We start from the raw sequence: 18,960 nt of genomic DNA, 5'->3' as shown, positions 1-18,960 counted from the left end.
GTGTTTCCACAGACAACCAGTTTGACAATATTCCAATAAAGTGTACCGTCTGACATCAACATCCTGGTCACAATTAAAGGACAGGTTCATCTTTCCATCTCTACCATCCATCACATATGACCATCAAAACCACACATCATTTCAGTTTATTTTATTATTTATGAATTGAAACCTACTACTATTCTATTAGTTTATTAATTATTAATGTAGCATTATCTAAAATCTACAAAAAAAAGGGCTACTTTTATGAGGAGTGGGCGGGTTCCTGGCTTTGATTGGTTCAGTCAGGTGAGTGGTATCTCATCTAACTCTAGGCAAGAAAGTAAATCAGTGTATTTCCCAAAAAGTCAAACTACTGCTTTATCTTATCTTCCTTCTGACTCTGAGAACATACACACAGCGAGGTGTGGACCAGTGTGAGCTTCAATGCAGGAACATGTTGCACAACTTCTTGTAGAGCACGGTGAATAAAGCATGGTGTAGATGTAAAGTAGCTGTATGATGTGAACTATTCCTTAACCAAAGCTTTTGCTTTGGATTCAGCGTTCTTCTCTGCTTTGGCTCTGATAAAGTTTGGCAAGCTAACAAGTTCTTCTGCAAATGCTTCTGTCATGACACATGCGCTAATGTTTTCTGAAGAAACGAGGGCTGAATTATATTTTTTTAATCCTTGCAGTCGTTTTTTCTCTTCGCGCCTACAGGCGCTTGATTGAATCTAAGCTAACGGACGAAGCTGCTACATGACGGACGCATCTGAAGCAAGAGGAAGTCTTCTCGCTATACGTCTCGGAGGTGTGCGTCAACTCCTGCCTCTGTGTGTTCTTCAGAGAAGATGCTTGGCAGAGAAGAGGTCCAACTGAGCCAAGATTGTCTTAACATACTGTAAACAGTCAACCAAGAATACACACACAGCACAGCTCAAACTCTCCTGCACGTACCAACTGTGTGTGTGTGATGCCACTGCACGCAACGGCTGAGTAGATTAAGGCAGAGCGACTAGTCATGAGCGGAGCACATGCTTCAGAGGCAGAGCACAGACAGGTTTCTCTGCACGAGTGTATTATTCACAGGCTCTGCCAACAGAAAACACTCTGCTCCTCTCTTATCTTTTCCTCTCTTCTTCCGAATTTTCTTTAAGAACTGCTCCTCCTTCTCTCTAAAACCCTCTCCTTTCCTTTTGTTTTTGCTCATGAACGCTCCGCTTTCCTCACTTTTTTTTTTCCCAAAGTAACTCTACTCTATTTCTGTCCTCTTTTCTCTGAATTACTCGTCTCCAAAACCATATTTCCTGTCCTCCTCTCTTCTTCCAGATCTGCTCTTCTTCTCCCCTACTCCGCTTCAGAACCCCCCTCTGCTTCCTTCTACGTCTCGTTTTCCTCTCCTCTCATTGTCTGCCCCCTTATAAATGACTAACGTCCTTCCCTGTCCTCTTAAAAGTCCTCCTCATCTTCTCCTTTACTCTTTTCTCCCGACCTCTTCTCTTAGAGCTGCTTCTCTCTTTTCTGAATCTGCAACTCCTTTGGGGCCCAGTAAGTCTCAAAAGGGGAAGAAAAAAAAAACAAATGTAATCTCTACAGTTAAACATTTGTGCTCTCAAATTTGAATCACTTCATATTTGCACATGAATTGAAGTCCCTCTCCAGTCAAAAATGTAAACTTTCCCCCTTTCAGCAGATGAGCGTAAAAAACTCTGCATATATATCATTCTGCACAAAGAAGAAGAAGAAGAAGGAAAAACACATTTTTGAGTGGAGGGGGACTTTAACTTCTGTCCTCACTGTTACAGTAAACTGACAGTAAGCAGGGGGTTCAGACTGCAAACAGCTCTGGTGGGGACGTGTTGTTTCAGGTGCTGCTGAAATGATGAAACACAATCCAGAAAGTCCAGTTTGAGTCACACATCCATGAGTTTATCTGTTTATCAGACCGCAAAAAAACTTTATTATACCATGAGACAAGATCTTACAAGTCTGGAAATTTAATATCATGAAAATCATTGTATCCTCCGTCACACCTGTCACAAACTACTTCATTTACAACACACATTCATTAAATTATGATGTAAATGTGCCAGATTTAGCCAAAAGGATACAGGAAGGAATACTTCCTTGTGTTTTAATCTGTTATAACTTCTTATCTGATTTCTATATGTGATCTTGTATTTGATATGGTGCAAATAAAATAACACAAACAAACAAAAAAACAATATGAAGGAGAATCATAGCATTCAGATGAATGATTACGTTACAGTGTAATTTCTCCAGGCAGTGCTGTTGTCTGTCTAAACACGCTCTAATCCAAGAGCATGAACTGCACATTTGTGTTTAATATCTAGAAGTTCAAGAGCACACATGACTTCATCCCGACTGCAGCTGTCTTCATCAGCACAGCCAGAGACCCCCCCACTGACATCCCACCCTTACACACTACATGTTGTATTTACATCAAAATGTAATCATCTGCACATCTGTGAAACTATCACATGACATGAACTGTTGATACTGTTTATACTGTGAACCTTCACACATTCCTGCTCAGTATCTTTTTAAAACTCAACAGCTTAGAGTATGTTTTTTTATTTATGTGGTAATTTTTATATCACGTGTTTTTTACGGTAGTTGCATTTCTCTTGTTTTGATAGTTGTGCACCACAACATCAAGACTATTTCCTTGTATGGACAAACCGGTTTCTGATTCTGGCTAATTCATCATCACTAATCCTTTTCTCAGAAATACTTTTAACCAAACCTCATCTTTTTTTTTTTTTTTAAACTTCCAAAAATAGACTGTCACTTTAAGAGCGACTCTTCTCCTGTCCTCTCTCAACTCCTCCTTTGCTCTTTCGAAAACACCTCCTCTCTTCACCTTTGTGCTCTGCATCACTGTTGTGTCGCTGCCCACTCGCAGATTTACCATCTTACATAAAGTCATTAGCGCAGGTGCTTCATTTATACCGCGTGAACAATGTTTAGATTCTCTCTTCTCTCCCGGAACGTCTCTCTCTCTCTCTCTCTTCATTCTACTGCCTACTCACAGATTTACCCTCTTATGTAAAGTCATCAGTTAGAGGGGGTCCCTTTTCTACAATGTTTAGACACCCACGCACCAGTGCAGCCTGAGAGGAATGTGTAGTACTAGCAATCAAACACAAAAGGAGCGGGGAGGAGGATAAGGATACATGCAGAGGGACAGATTACAATAGAGAGACAGGGGATTCGACTGAGAGATGAGGAGCAACAGATAGAGGAAGAGAGGGCGTTGACACTAAGCTGACAGAGGAGAACATTATCAGGCCGTTACATGGCCGCGTTTCTACCACTGAGCTGCAGAGCTCTTCCTCTCCCACTTTAACTCCTTTTCTTCTCCACATATTATTCCTCCTCTTCTGATTATAGATGCTCTGCTTTCTTTACACCCTTTCTTCTCGTTTATTCTACGTTATTTGCTCTATCCTTCTTACCTTGCAGCATTAGGTAAATGTAGAAATGTGCCTACGGTTCACTGAAACACTGGTGTTAAGATGTTTACTTTAACCAGAACTTGGAGATCCTGGAGCAAACTCCCTACAGAACAAATAAATCTTAACCTTCAGAGTCAGACAAACCAATTTTGCAGAAAAGAACATTAGATTTGGACTCTTGACACCAAAGTTTTTCTTCCAAAAGTGATTATATCTTCTGTTTCAGATGCTATAGAGACATCAGGTCAAAGAGCTGCAGAGTATTTCCTGGCTATTAGGTCCTCAAGTCTCCAAATGATTATCATTTTGATGAATTAACTTCATATTAAAAATCTAATTTCTCAACTACAAAAATCTTAAAACTACATCGACACATTGTAGAAGGAAAATTACAACAGCTGTGAATCTTCCACCATCGCAGCTTTTTGAAAAGCTTTACTAGAATTGAGCGTTAAAACTCAAACATCAATATTCATGTCAACCTCAAAAAATCCCCTGCTGCTTGTTGGTTCAAGTTTAAGATTTGCTATATTTTTCTTACTGTCAACAAATCTGTTGTGCAGAGCCAAACTAACAATGAACTCATCCTACTAACAAGTACTGTGTGTGTGTGTGTGTGTGTATCCAAACTCTGATATATCTCATTCCTCTGTGCTGCAGAGCTCAGTTGTTGTTCAAAAACTATTAAAACCACATCAGTGAGCCACATCTCTGCACTGGGTGACATGTTCCTTCATGCCTGAAGACAGTGGTTACTGCAGCTTGTTTAGAAACGGCTCCAAAGAGTAAAAAATAGTGATAAGACAGTAACCCACCACTATGCATGCGCTGCTCCATTTACAAAGCTTCACTAGCTTGTTTTGCTACACAATGATTGTGTCCACAGTCACTCCTTTATTCACTCATTCACTCCTCCATATAAAACACTAACACTAAATAGTTTACTGAACAGTGGACAGCAAATCAAGATTTCGGACACTAATCATCGTCATTTTGCATTATCACCCTCAGCTGTCACAGTCACATGATGGTGACTTTCACATCTTTAAAAGGTGGAGCATTGCATTGTGGGATTGTTAGCAGAAAGAAGTATAAATGCCATGGACTCTACTTTTTTTGTTCCATTGTGGAATTTTTGAGGGCACTATATAGTGGATATATGTACTAGGGATGTGCCCGAATACAAATACATTATTCGGCAAAGCACAAATAGTGGGTTTTATACGAATATTTGTTTCATACAAATATTTAAAAAATTATTTGTTGGGGATGTTCCCCAGAGATAAAGCTGAGCTACTGACACAAACAAAGTGCTCCCAAGGGACTCTCCATAACCTGTTGTTCCCCTTCTCCTTTCCACAAAGTTAGATTGTAAAAAAATAGGCAATAAATGAAAAGTGCAAAGCAAGAATCACCTTTGAAGTTCCTCTCTACACATCACACGCTGTGCTGTCTCTGTGTTATGGGTGTATAAACAGGTAGAGATCTGTCTGCAATGAGGTGATGAGTGAAGTTTTAGCTCAGTAGTCAGTGCAGTCGTCTATGATCTGGGAAACTCCAGATGTGGGGACCTCCTTCGTAAAGTAGTTTATTCATGAACACTTATTGTAACACTGTAATTTTCTAAAATTAAAAGTGTCATAAAAACAAAAACAGGATTTTTAAGCTTCTTTCCACTTTTATTCAAATACAAATACAGATAAAAATAATTTTGCTGCCCAAACAAATACAGATACAAATACAAATACTGGGATCTCTGCACATCCCTAATATTTACACACTCAGCACTTTTGACAACCAAAATACAGAGTGACTTTGGACACAGCCAACCAATTCACAAGTTCTTTGAGAAATGTATAATGTAGTACAAAGTCAAGAGGTTGTGATAAGTAGCACGACAAGCTAGTGAAGCTCTGTAAATGGAACCATGTGTCATGTTATAGAAACTGCCAGCCTCATCCTTTAAGCTGTGTATCTTTATAGTCTGTGAGGGAAGTCTGGCAACACATTACTACCCAACTCCATGCATTGGATCATTTGTTGATTTAGCTGTTTTAAAAATAACTAGATGTCATAATAGCTCCGTGTGACCCAAACGGCCTCCAAATATAATGTTTTTATCTTTCTTTGATATAGTTTGGTGATATAGTTCACTAAGTTTAAAGTGTCGTGAAGCTGCATCTTTCTTGGACCTTTCCGGGAAGCGAGGAGCACATCTCTGAAAGAATGCTTTTTGCAGTCCAATGTGTGATGCTGCACGACGCCCGTAAACACCATGTGTGTTATTGTAGTTAAATGTGAGTGTGTCAGACTACATGTCTGATAATGTATGGTGGGAATAAGCGTAGTAAAGCTGTTGTAACACCTCTAGCAGAGAAAGGATAAAGTGGTGTGAAACGTGTCAGTGTTTCTGCAAAGATGATCTTCAGTTCAGCCCACGCTTGGCAGGAAATCTCAATGCAGCAATGCAGGCTGTATTCAATACACTGACACACACACACACACACACACACAAACATACATTAGAGGATGAACAGAAACATCCACAGTGCAGGTATGAATCCACACACGCTTCCTGCATCCAGCCTAGATTTACATGACTACAGCTCTGTCAACAGGATTTATACTGTTTGTTATACAAAGTCTTACAGTGACTGAGCACGCTGCGTGTGTGTGGGAGGGGGGTGTTTAAAAAAAAAAATCTTAAATCTCGTTTACAGTGGAGAGCCTGTGCTATTTCAAGTCATGAAAAATACATGAATATAGATCTAGTTAAAATTCTCACTGTTCTCTCAGACAAATGTAGTTTGCAAACAAAGCCGGAGATAACACGAGAGACATCACATCACCATAAATAACTGCAATAAAGATCCGCTTTTGTATTTTAAAGTCAAACAATTTTTTTTTTCTACTAAAGCGTACAGATCTGCTCTGTAAAGCACACGGCCTGTGCTCTCCTCTGAGATGTAGAGATTATCTTTTATATTTTTTGGTTTCAGGATGGCGCCTGCTGTCTGTACATATATATATATATATATATACAAGGTACTGTAAGAAAACCTCTTTCAAAATCACTCTGACATTTGTAATAATGCAAACTAAAATAATCCAGCCCAGCTCCATGTTGAGATAAAGATTTTTTTTAGAGGAGAGCCAATATCATCATTTTTCTTTCTTTTTTTTTTTTCTAGCAGCCTTTAACCGTAGATGTATTAACCTCTTCTACTCCCTCAGGGCACCAGCGTCTGCGGGTTACATTACTGACTTCCAGAGGCTCTAGCAGGCTCAGTTTTAAAGCTACACTGAAGATACTGGTATCATATGAAACTAGGAGGGAATCCATTGGTACGTGTCATGAAAGCTTGAAAGTTAGGCATGGCCATTTTCAAAGGGTCCCTTGAATGAAAATGGGTTGTGTGGTTACCCATCAAACCACAGCTACAAGTAACTACAAAACTAATTAGAGAAGCTGACAAGAAGAGTTCACACTGGTTCACCTCATAAGTGTTGGTAGTTTTTTATACAAAAACAAACAAATTGTTTTGAATTTTGTTCATATCTCAAAGGGTTTGAACTCAGAATATAGATTGCAAACACATTTTCTCAGGGAGACCAGTAGAAGAAGCCCTCATTGAGAGATTGCATACACTACTCAGGGGAACATCTTAGCCTGCACCCAATCAAATGAAGTCTTTTTAAACTTTGTATGAAGCAATAATGTCACTCTTCTATCACTTTCACCCTCACTAACAGTCAGACAGCAGCCTGACACATAACAACACTATCAAAATCAATCAAACTGTCCTGCTTTCACTTTAAAACCTTCAAATACTCAGTCTGTCTGAAGGCCAGACCGCTGATGTTCAAAACCACTGCTGAACAGAAAGTGAGCTCACAATACAGCCAATGACATAGTGATACTTTAGACACTGCTATCATTGGAAAGAGCAAAGATCCACTGATCTCAAGCGTCTGTGAATTCAAGATTATTTGACTCATGAGAAGAAGGAATGTCATTTTTGGAGGAAAATGTGTCAGTTGAAACTCCATCAAGGTAAATAAAGAACTCAAAATTTATAACCGTGATGCTAAAATCAGTCCTGGAGGATGTTTACATCCTGTTACAGCAGCACTGATGAAGCAGGCGCTTTTTTCTGCTTATTACCGCAGTGTTTATTCAATTTGTGGATGCTAATGAGTACACTGTTTGCTAACATTTGTTTTTCACCTGGTTGGAGCAGTGAGCGGCAGATCTGTTCCCCCAGCGGACTGTGAAACACAGACAGAGCTGCTACGGTACAGCTGCACTGGGACCAACTTGTTAAAAGTTAGCCCAAGGGCGTGTAGCGTTTCACTGTGAGAGGAAGAAATGCCCCAATTTCTTTTCATAAAAGATGATTTTTCTGACATTGTTTCTTCATTAGGCAGAGAAGATGACAGACAGACGACATGACAAAGGTCCCAGGATGATACAACAACAAGGATCCTCTCATTTCTTTAATCTTTGTGAAGTTATTTACTGAGCTTTCAGCTAACTGTTATTCAGAAAACTCAGAGACGGATTTCTAAATATCTGGACAGCAAAATGATCTACATGATTGGGTTGAATGAGAGAACATGTAGTGAGTAGTTTTGAATTGACCTTTTAAAATGCCAGAATTCATTATTCATCATCATCATGCTTGATTGGGTTCAAGGCTTAAAACTTTTTAGACGTCCATGGTGAAAATGAATGACTCAGTGCTATGCGGAAAATATTCCAAAAAAAAACAAAACACAGGCCTGGAAAAGTTATGGAAAAAAGTAAAATCCCAAAAGGTTTCTGGAAAATTATTATTTGAACGTGTTTTGATGAATATTGGTTTTGAAACATGACATGACGTGCAGCGGCTCAGGTGTGACGGAGGAGGCTACAGAGACCGATGATGTCGCTCCTCGTGTAAATGATGTCATAGCTCTGAACATCACACAAGATGCGGATTGTGTGGAAAAACATGTGAAGAGGCAGCAGTGTGAGAGAGTTCACCATGTTTCCTGCTGGATCTGTATCCACTCAAAGAGTTTCACACTTCACACTTGTGCTTTGGCAAACAGCTTTTCCGCTGTTTTATTCATTATTGCTTATTTTGGGGCTTGGGTTATGTGTTATTGAATTCTTTCTCTATTTAACTTGGAAATGTTACGTTATTGGAAGACTCTCCTGTGAAACAGCTTATCAACACCCTGGTGAACAATATGAGTGGAAACAATGTTTCATTTAAAGCTATTAACTTTATCTGTACATTGTTATGAATGACCTTTAATAGGAACATGATAAGTGAAGCCAAAAACCATCAGATTGATTTCATGTCAAATGTGAATAAATGAGGACATTAATATATGTGATATGAATAGTGGAGCTGCATGTGAGCTGGGAGTTATATATATATATATATATATATATATATATATATATAAAATTAATATTTTTATTATCAATCAATATCAATTATTTTCTCAATTAATCGATTAATTGTTTGGTTTATAAAATGTCAAATTGGCAAAAAAATGTCAATCACTATTTGTCAAAGCCCAGAGTGATGAACTCACATGTTTTGTTCTGTCCAGTTTACTGACAAAGGAGGCTGGAATCAGAGAATCTGGAAATGTTTTTCTTAAAAAAATGACTCAAAACAATTAATCAATTATCAAAATAGTCTCTAATAATAGTTGGCAACTCATGTAATTGATTCATAGTTGCAGCTCTATATAGAAATATACATTGGAACTATTTTGGTTCATTTTGACACCTACTTTTCATGCATTTCATGCAAATATGTCTGAACTCTGTCTACAGCAGATCAGGTGGGATTATGACACATGACAGTATGACATGTGTCTGTCTGTCATGCTTGTGTTACTGCAGAAACGCATCAAGTGACAGTTGACATGTCAAAGCTAATGATGGCTGGACTGTTACTGCACACACACACAGTCTCTTACTATCCATCTTTTTTCACACACTACCTTCTTTTCTGTTACTCTACATATCTATTCTTGTGTGTTTTTACTTTCACTCACCCCCCCCTCATCTCTCCCCCTCTTCTTTTTTCTCCACCCTCCACTAGGACAGAGAGGAAGTGCCATTGTAGTATTTCGGAAGCATTTCAAGATTTCAAGTGCCAAGGTTAACAATAAAAATGAAAAAACTATTGTTTTTAATCCAATTATGCTATGATCAAGACACCAGTTCTCCCCTGTGATCACCAAAATAATCTGTTTTCAAACTTTGGAATAAATTATGAACAGCTTCTCTGTTTCCTTCATCACAAACTAATTATTTTCTGTCCTCTAGATAACAGGCTCGTTTTTTTGTCCAGATAATGAAACAACTTTCACACAAAAAATGAAAGTCATCTTTGCTCTTGTCCTCTCTGGCCTTCTGCGGATCACAGACATGTTTTTCAGCGGGCGTGAAAGCTGACTTCTTTTTCAGAGGCAGCGTCTGCTACAGAACCTGCAGGTGCTTGTGCTTTGTCACTGTGGTTGTCCTTGTTGTCCTTGTTGTTCATTTATTCCCAGCGGTAGTGGGAAGAGCAGAGGAGCCCACTCTCCTTTCTAAATCAGCCAGGGAGTTTCTGAATACGGTTCATCTGTGCAGAGATGAGATATGACAGGATTTGAAATGCTCTGTCATAGATTATGAATGGATTAGTGTGTCTCACACGTGCAGTAGTGAATATTACGGCAAGAATCATGACGGGCAGACTTATCTGTTCAGGTGCTTTTAGTGCAGAGTTCTGTATTTTGATCAGGTGGCAGCAGGGTGCATCTCTGTTGCCACAGTTACCAGCTACACCTGATCCCTCAAACAACCTGTATCATCCACCACCATTGTCCACCTACTGCACTGTCATCATGTAGCTAAACAGAGCAGCTAGCTCATAAGTAGAGGAGACGGTTACCAGTATGACGCAATGAATAAACTGGAAAGGCTCAAATAGTAACTGGGACATTTACACACAGGCCTGTATTAGAGGCAGCTCCTCCAGGTGCTTTCACTTTGCCGTTTTCCTCAATCAATGTTGAGTTATCAACACTTCATGCATTTTTTTCACAGCAAAAAATGATGCTTTTAATGTGAAAAATCTTCAGGAAGTGTTCAGTTTCATTACCTTAACAATGAATCACAAATGGCCGAGTGGACGTGAGTGTAAATTATTGAATGAAAATCAGCATTTGTGTTGAAAAAGAAACAGAGCAGCAGATCATGTGATCATGACATCACTCTGCAGTCGCACTGATGGAATTAGTGCTGTGGGGAAACTGTCCTCCGCCCAGAGACTAAACATGGAAATGAGCTTTAAAGGCCCCATGAAATGAAAAATACATTTTTTTAAATCCCCTGTCTCTGTCTTAATTGTTCATTTATATGCCAAATATATGTCAAAAAATCAGTAAAAGAGTATTTTACATCATAATCCCCGTCTTGTCTCTTCCTGTAAAACAGTTTCAAATGTTTAATGACTCATCCTGCTCTTGGGGGCATTTACAAAAGTTCATCCAATCAAATGTGACTTTGGGCAAGTAGCAGCCACACCGGTCATATAACACCACACTTCATAGCAGCTAATGGAGCAATATGGAGACAGAAAGGAAGAGATGTCTGTTTGGACATTGGTGGGCAAAAACTTTGTTTTAATTTCCAAAACAATGTGGCTGCTGAGGAACATCAAAGTCCAATCATGGTCTAATTCCTTCATCTCTCCTTCTTCCTCCTCCTGGTCTAACAACAGGTGAGGAGGTGTGTGTGTGTTTCTCTCTGCAGCTCTGTGCAGCACTAAACTTTAAGCCCTGCCCACCTTTTAGCAGTCCAATCAAATGCGAAGGATTTGATGTAAACCCTCTTGTAACTGTACATTCTGTTTCACCGGGTAATACGGCACAGTACAGAAGCTAAAGATGCTCTAACCTCTGTTTCACGGGGCCTTTAAGTTATATCTGGTCACGGAAAATCACAATTTCTCTACATCATTCCTCCATGAATGCAGCTGTGTGTGTGTTTGTCCACAGGAAATGAGCTGGCACCACCGGGCCAAAACATGACTAATTGAACTTGTGAACATTTCCTTCTTGAAACCCTCCTTGTCACTCTATGGCAGGTACTGTCTATCCAATAAAGCAGAAACAGCATTAACATAATGTGAGTGTGTGAATGGGCAGTAATGGAGGTTGGACTTCTGACTGCTGAGCCCAGAGGAAGAGCACCGGCCCGACGCTGCACCGCTAACTTCATCCGATTTATGGCTTTAGTCTGTGACAGGGGAACACTCTGCAGTGGGGAACACAATGCTCCATAACACTGTCTCCACATCATCCACTTAGGGTGTGTGTGAAAAGAAAGCTTTGTGGTGTGTGTGTGCTTGTATTCAGAGAGTCAAACTGGAGGCCAGAGGAAAAACTTCTATTCCAATGAGCTGCTGCTGAACCTGAACAAAAAAATACCCAACTTTTTGTATTTTCACATGCTGCCATCTCCTGCTTTTAAATTCATAATCATAAACCAAGCATAAGCCTCCTATTGACTCCAGAGGAGCAGGCTCACCTCGAAAATCCTATTCATGTTATCCATTTGTTTGTTTTGCACACACACACACGCATTTGCGCACACACACACACACACACACACACACAATGAAGAGGGGATTGGTGGGCTTGAGCTCAGCTCTCCAAACCCAGATTGAGAACATTAGCGTAGTGAGAGAGCCCTGGCAGCTGCCAGCGTGGATTGAGAGAATTTCATAAGCTTGGCACAGCACAGCCCAGATTCCCTCGATCATTGTAATCCTGGGCAGCCTCAGTAGTAGATTACCTTTTCATCCTGCCTGCAGCCTGATGGAGAGAAGAGAGCAGGCAGCGGGCCATCTCCGAGGCACTTGGGGAGCTGTGCATTAGCCTGCTAGCACTGATCCATGATTTTTGGTTGTTAAGAAAGAAGAAAGAAAAAATAAAAATATAAAAGGGAAGAAACTCCCCAGCAGACATGGAGTATTAGGGCCATTGTAGGAAAATATAACTCTAAAAAAAAAAAAAGAGAGATTTCAATACATAAAGATGAAATATTAAGAAAGGAAAAGTCAATTTATAATTGTCTGTAATTTTATGAGTAAATTTTATGCACAATACTTGTTATATTTTGTAAATGTAACAAAATGTCATGTTATGATTAGAGGGGTAAACAAGCCTACATTGCCTGCTTTCCATACATGCATCCCTGTTTCCTAAAAAATAAATTATCATATTTAACTTTATCTCAAATTATGACTTTATGGTATTATTGTGACTTGTAACATTGTAACTTTATCTCAAATTATGACTTTTTTGTAAAATGAATGTAAAACATAAAATTATTTTGAAATTTCAACTTTATTATCTGATGATTTTCTTATAAAATTACAACTTTAACTCATAATACCGCAACTTTCTCATGAAAATATGACTAATAATATGAAATATCTCTTAAAAGTAAAATTTTATATTTACTTATATCTTTCTTATAAAAAATAAAGACGTTGTCTTGTAAAACTGCAACATTATCTAATATGACTTCATTATTTTGACTTTTTTGTATAATTACATCTTTAATCTCATGATTTCATTCTTATAAACTATAACTTTATAACTTTTTCTCACATTATGACATTTTCTTATAAAGCTACAACTGCATTTCATGACTTTATCTCCTAAAATTTTGACTATTCATAACTTCTTTCTTTAAAAATTACAACTTCTCATAATATGACTTTTTATAGGAAATTACAACTTTATTCTGATAACATTGTGACTTTCTTATAAAATTGCAACTTCATTCTCATAATGACTCTTATAACTTTCTTTTATTACTTACCTTTTCTTATCAAAATATAGCTGTATATTTTATTACAACTATTTCCCCAAAAAATATCACTTACTGTCATAATGTCATAATGTTTTTCTTGTAAAATTACAACTTTATTTTCATAATGACTTTTATGATTTACAACTTCATATTATGTCTTTAATCTGGAAATCCCACATTTTTTCTCCCTGCTGTGGCCTTTTTACTGCACTGTATGAATCAACCTGGAGGTCCGAGCTGTAGCCTGAGCCCCAGTGATTAGTTGTGAGCATCCAGGTCTTTCTGCTCCTAGCCATAAACTTTATCTAATCCGCCTGACACAAGCCGAGTGCCAGCAGCGCCCAGTGTTTTATTCCTTTTCTTAACTCCCTCCATCTATCTAAGTGAGGAAGCTGGAGAGAGCGAGCGTGAGCAGATGGCAGAGGAAGCACAGCCACGGCTAACGCAGCAGAAAAGTCCACCTTTCTCTCCAGCCAGCGGGCATTAATCACACTTTGCCTCGCACTGACTTGTACCACTACCAATCAGCCTCCATGTGAGAGCATAGCGGCGCGCTGTAACGCACCACAGGGTGCTAAAGACAGAGAGACGATGGAGGGAAGGGAGAGCCAGATGGGACATTTGAGAATTACTGCAAGCAAGTCTGAAAGAGTTTGCTCATCAATATGTGTGTGTGTGTGTTTAGGAAAGGAGGTGAGGTGTTTGACACACTTGACTACTGGTCAACTTCATGAGCTTTGTTAACATCTGCTGGTATTTGGCACTAGTAAACACATATGCAAACACTAAATCATGTATGTGTGTAGATTTGTAGCAATATTTGTCCCTGACAGTTCCTCTTCCTAAACATTTCTGCACTAAGATGCTGTTGAACTCACCACTTTACCTTAAGTGGTTTTTTTCAGACTCATCACCCCAACATTTTAAGATCATTTTCATGTTGTTTTACAGCCTCAAAAGTCAAAAATCTACACAAATCAGAGCAAATTCAGATCTCTTTGCTGTTGCAAATGGAAACAAAACAGCATCATAGATGCCAAGTTCACTCCTAACAGCTGCAAAAGTAGAATATTTTAACTGTGTAATATATTCATTTATACAACGTGAACCTTTCACTATGAAACAATCCCTTAAAATAGCCTTAATAAAAACTAATTTTACACTTGAAAACATGCCAAACACATAAAATGGAAATTAAGCTTTAAAAGTAACCGCAGCCCTTGATAACACCTTAATTTTAAAAATTAAATAGATTTGGGAAAGTAGAGTAGAGTGATTCTTTGTTTCACTCTTTCTGTTTCACATTCATTTGAATTCCAAATCAATTATTAATTGAAGGTCTTACTGAGGTAAGGATTTTTTATTTGTGTTGAGATGTGAAATATTTTCAGGTGTTAACTGATAGATTTGTATACAGCATTCAGATATTTAATAGATTTACCCAGATTTTGTGTTAAATTAATGAATAAATTACTGGATTATACTATAAACATAATGGGTATCCCTTAATATCTATCTTGTAAGGTGCTTACATTTTAAATTAAAGTGCAAATCCAGCTTAATTAAATGATAAATCAACACACTTTAATATATTGTTGGGTTGTTAATGGATATTTTTCCTCAACAGTTTAAGGTCTAAGATGTAAAAAGCCGTATAACCCTTTAAATCTACCAGTTAGGATGGAAACCATTCCGAAATTTTAATTGAAAAATAATAATGTCCTTTTAAAGTATAAATTAAGGGGGAAAAAAATCATTCATTTAGTCATTATCTCCTTAACATTTCATTAAAATATCCAAATTATATCATTATCAATCAAATTCATATATAAGGCTAGACAACATAAACTCATAAAAGAGTTGCTGACATGCACAAATATAAAAGGATCCCAACAAAAAAAACCAAAAAACCCTGTTACATTTATTTATTTGACTCTGTTATGATTTCTAACCCTAACATTGCGCAGGACACACACACACACACACACACACACACACACACACACACACACACAAAGAAGATTTTCTATTGCTTCATCCCTCCAAACACAGACAACACGGCTCTTGCATAAGCTCGCCAGTGAAGCAGCCAGTCGGTTGAATCGGTACATTTTCTCAATAACGTTACGTCGGGGCTCACACGCAAACTCCTGCTGTCACACTGGCTGGTTAGGACAATCAGACCTGTAGACACATGACTGTGACAGCATCAGTACGGTACTTAACACCGCTAAGACTGCTGACTCTTCATCATCCACACACCCGTGTATTAATCCAAATGCTGTTATTACTGCCAGGGTGAGTATGGCTTGCTGTGAGGGATATCTGGAGGAAGTGTGTGTGCATATGTGTGTGTGTGTGTGTTTGTTCCTTGGCAGGTTAACTGGGCAGGGCTTGATCAGCAGAAATCACTTTGACTGTCTGCCTACAGGTATGAGCAAGTTTCTTTTTTAGACCGTGAAACACAAAGAACAAAGAGCCGATATGAGAATCCTGTCTTCTAATAAAGTGTTTATTATTGATTTGCTTTGTTAAATATATTTTGGGAGGAATAATTCCTGCTTGGATTATGTTATTATACAATAAACAGTGAGAATTTCTTATACTGCATGTATGATTGGCGTACAAAGACCATGACATGCGGAGACCAGAGTTTGTGTCATTTGTTCCATGTGTTGACAGGTTTAGGCGACTAAAACACTTAAGTTTAGTGAAAGATTGTGGTTTAGTTAAATTAGAAAGAGTGAAGAGTCTCATTCTATAAATTACTGTTGACTTTTTTCATATTTTAGTACATGGAATAGAATATTATATCAATGCAGTATATGTAAAATGTTAATATTTGACATCTTGGTTCTTAACTCATCACTCCTCACAAGGAAACACCACAACTGTGTGAAGGGTTAAGTACACCACCAGGTAGTGCTGGATATATGTTGCAGTGAGAAGAGTATGACAAGAGTACAGCAGCAAATTAACTGCCTGCAGTAGCTCATTAAACTAACACTAGCACCTTTCCCTGTCGCTTTGAGCTAAATACTAATCTCAGAGTGCTAATATTTGCTAATTAGCATGAATGTAGATAGAATGAATGTTGCTAATTAGTGCTGAGCACAATGGTCATTTAATTAATTTTGCAGGTATTTGGAATTTGATCATTTATAATTCATTCTATGGGGACAATGAATGTACCAAATTTCATGACAACCAACTGACCGACTGATTGACGCCGTCCGTAGAGCCACGCCGCTAGCATAGCTAACAACGCTAACCATGCTCAAGTTACCATGAGTGGATACTGTAGCGATAATAGTATTAAAAAAATATGTTGAAAGTGAATGTTGCAGACACATTGTGTGAAAAAACATTATATTGTTAAATTTTAATGTTAATTAATTAAATTTAATTTATAATGTTAGAAAAAACATTATAAATGTAATCCGCCAGCATTACATTTCCAACAAAACAGAACAAAATTTCCTAACCTATGTTGGTTGTGAATGTCATTTTTGGAAGACAAGGTTGCAGACAAGGAATGGACGGTAACTATGTTTAGGCAGCATTTGAATACAAGGACACTATCTCCACTATCTGGGGAGCATAAATGCTCTCTGTGAATTTTGAAAGTTCTTATAAACAAGTGGAAATGTTTAACCTTTCATCTAATCCTATAGTGGCACCAGTAGAAAGGTCAGGGTGCCACTATAATCAATAGGAATAATACTCTCAGAACCAAAATCTACACTTAATTGAACAGCCAGTAGCCGATTCAGCTTTTCCTCTACTGTATGTTAGGGTGGTACAATCCCACTCATGCAGACAGATTCTTTCTTCAGCTCACCTGCAAGGATGTGAGATCTGAACACATCCCACCAGTGTCTGCGATGTCAGGAAGGCAGCATATTCCACAAAAAACTGATTATCCTGCTCATGAAGCGACTGATTCATATGCCACACGAGGCTCCACGTTTGATTCTCCTCCTGGATGGCAGAAGGAGGCTACACCGTAAATATACAAGCTATTTTTCTTTCAGTGCTGGCTTTTCCCCAACAGTGTTTGGGTAAATGTGTCAACCCTGTTCTGCTCGTCTGCCCTTCTGTGGGCTCATAGAAGCAGACAAGCCCCAAGACTCATTCCCTCGCTAACACGCTACGTCTCAGACACACAGCCGGAGACTAACTGCCTGAATACACCCCGACTTCACACGACGTGTCAGCACGCACATCAGAAAAATTACACAAATCATTTCTGAGGTGAGGGATTGTTTTGAACTTCTCAAGTGTATAGTTATTTTTAGCTTGCTATTTGAAGATGAAACATACATATGAAAAACATCTCTTAAACTGTAAATATACATTATGCACTGATGTGTGCGTGAATGGATTATCCTGTTAGGAGGCCCAGGGCAAAAATTAGGTTTCAAGAGCTCTTCATGATCTCCACTCTTATCTGCCGATTAAATCTCGCCATTTCATGTGCACGTTAAAATGTTTAACCTCATTAAACCTCTTTAACATTGACATTCTTCCTCTGGAGACCATGATTATCCATATCAAATTTCATGGAAAGCTGGCCATCTCTTTTTAATATCTTGTGTGCTAACGTTGTTCTGATAGTGGAACTAGAGGAAAGCACACAGTGTCTAAAATGAAAAAGGTTCATCCTCTGGGGAGCCTGGATGTGCTCAGGAAATTACATGGCAATCTGCTGCATAGATTTTTTTTGTACATAAGACAATTTTGGACCTCATGGAGGCACTAAAGGTATAATCAATGGATCACCAAAATCATTAGGGTTTATCCTTTGAAGACCATGATTATCCAAATGTCAGCCTGGTCAGTAGTTGTCAACATATCCTGATTTTGAATGGATGATCGTACAGAGAGATGGACCCATCTATAGACTCCACAGCCAATCATCATTATATGTATTTCTTGAATAAATACAGACTAAGATTATTCAGCGTGATTGCTCAATTTCTCAACTCCCCAACTCTCAAGGGTATTTGTCCATACTAAGTTCCAATCCTACCATCACTCTCTTTTTTCCCCAATTTAAAATCTGTATACCTCACTATGTAGAACTCATAGGGATCATTTTTATCTAAGGTAACAAACAGTTTCTGAGGCACTAAAAACTAATTTATCAGCCCACTGTGACTGACAGAATACTTATAGAGGAAACTGTGAATTTTATAATGACATTGAATAAACTGTACTTAATGCAGATTGGTCACAACAGAGTTGATACCCAACTGGCTAATTTGGTCTGATACAGATTCAGTGTTTGAACTGACGTTCTTGAGTTAGAACCCAGGGGTCCAAACTTGCAAGAATGGGAGGACGCAGTATTCTCAGTTTGCTATTCTTGTAAAAGTGTTTCCTGCTGACATCACCAACACTTTCAACATTATTGACCATGAGATGTGGTCAACAGATGCACCTGTTATCCTCACTGTGATGTACAACCAAATCGAATATCATACATGATGCACACATACACGCATCTCTTCATTTTCATCTACTTATACTTTACTTTTATTGAGGTGTACAACATCTATACAATTATTAATTGTATCTTAAGTTTGAAGCACTACAGACATCAGTACCACTGGTAATGGCT

General features: G+C 38.4%; 1 protein-coding gene across 10 annotated transcripts in view; it reads right to left on the bottom strand.

Annotated features, from left to right (window-relative positions):
* LOC121890395 (pleckstrin homology domain-containing family A member 5-like) overlaps window positions 1–18,960 on the bottom strand; it is a 261,999-nt gene that overhangs the window by 192,722 nt on the left and 50,317 nt on the right. The window contains exon 10 of one of the 10 annotated variants that reach the window (XM_042402601.1): window positions 5,333–5,946. The exons of the other annotated variants lie outside the window; for them this stretch is intronic. Within the exon in view, the coding sequence (XP_042258535.1) occupies window positions 5,886–5,946 (61 nt within the window). The 3' untranslated portion in view covers window positions 5,333–5,885. Of the gene's footprint in view, window positions 1–5,332; window positions 5,947–18,960 lie in introns of those variants that run through there. 10 annotated transcript variants of the gene reach the window in all.

This window comes from Thunnus maccoyii, chromosome 23 (genome assembly GCF_910596095.1).
Source record: "Thunnus maccoyii chromosome 23, fThuMac1.1, whole genome shotgun sequence".
NCBI classification, from domain to species: domain Eukaryota; kingdom Metazoa; phylum Chordata; class Actinopteri; order Scombriformes; family Scombridae; genus Thunnus; species Thunnus maccoyii.
Note: the sequence above shows the minus strand (reverse complement) of the source record. Positions and strands in the feature narration are given on the sequence as shown.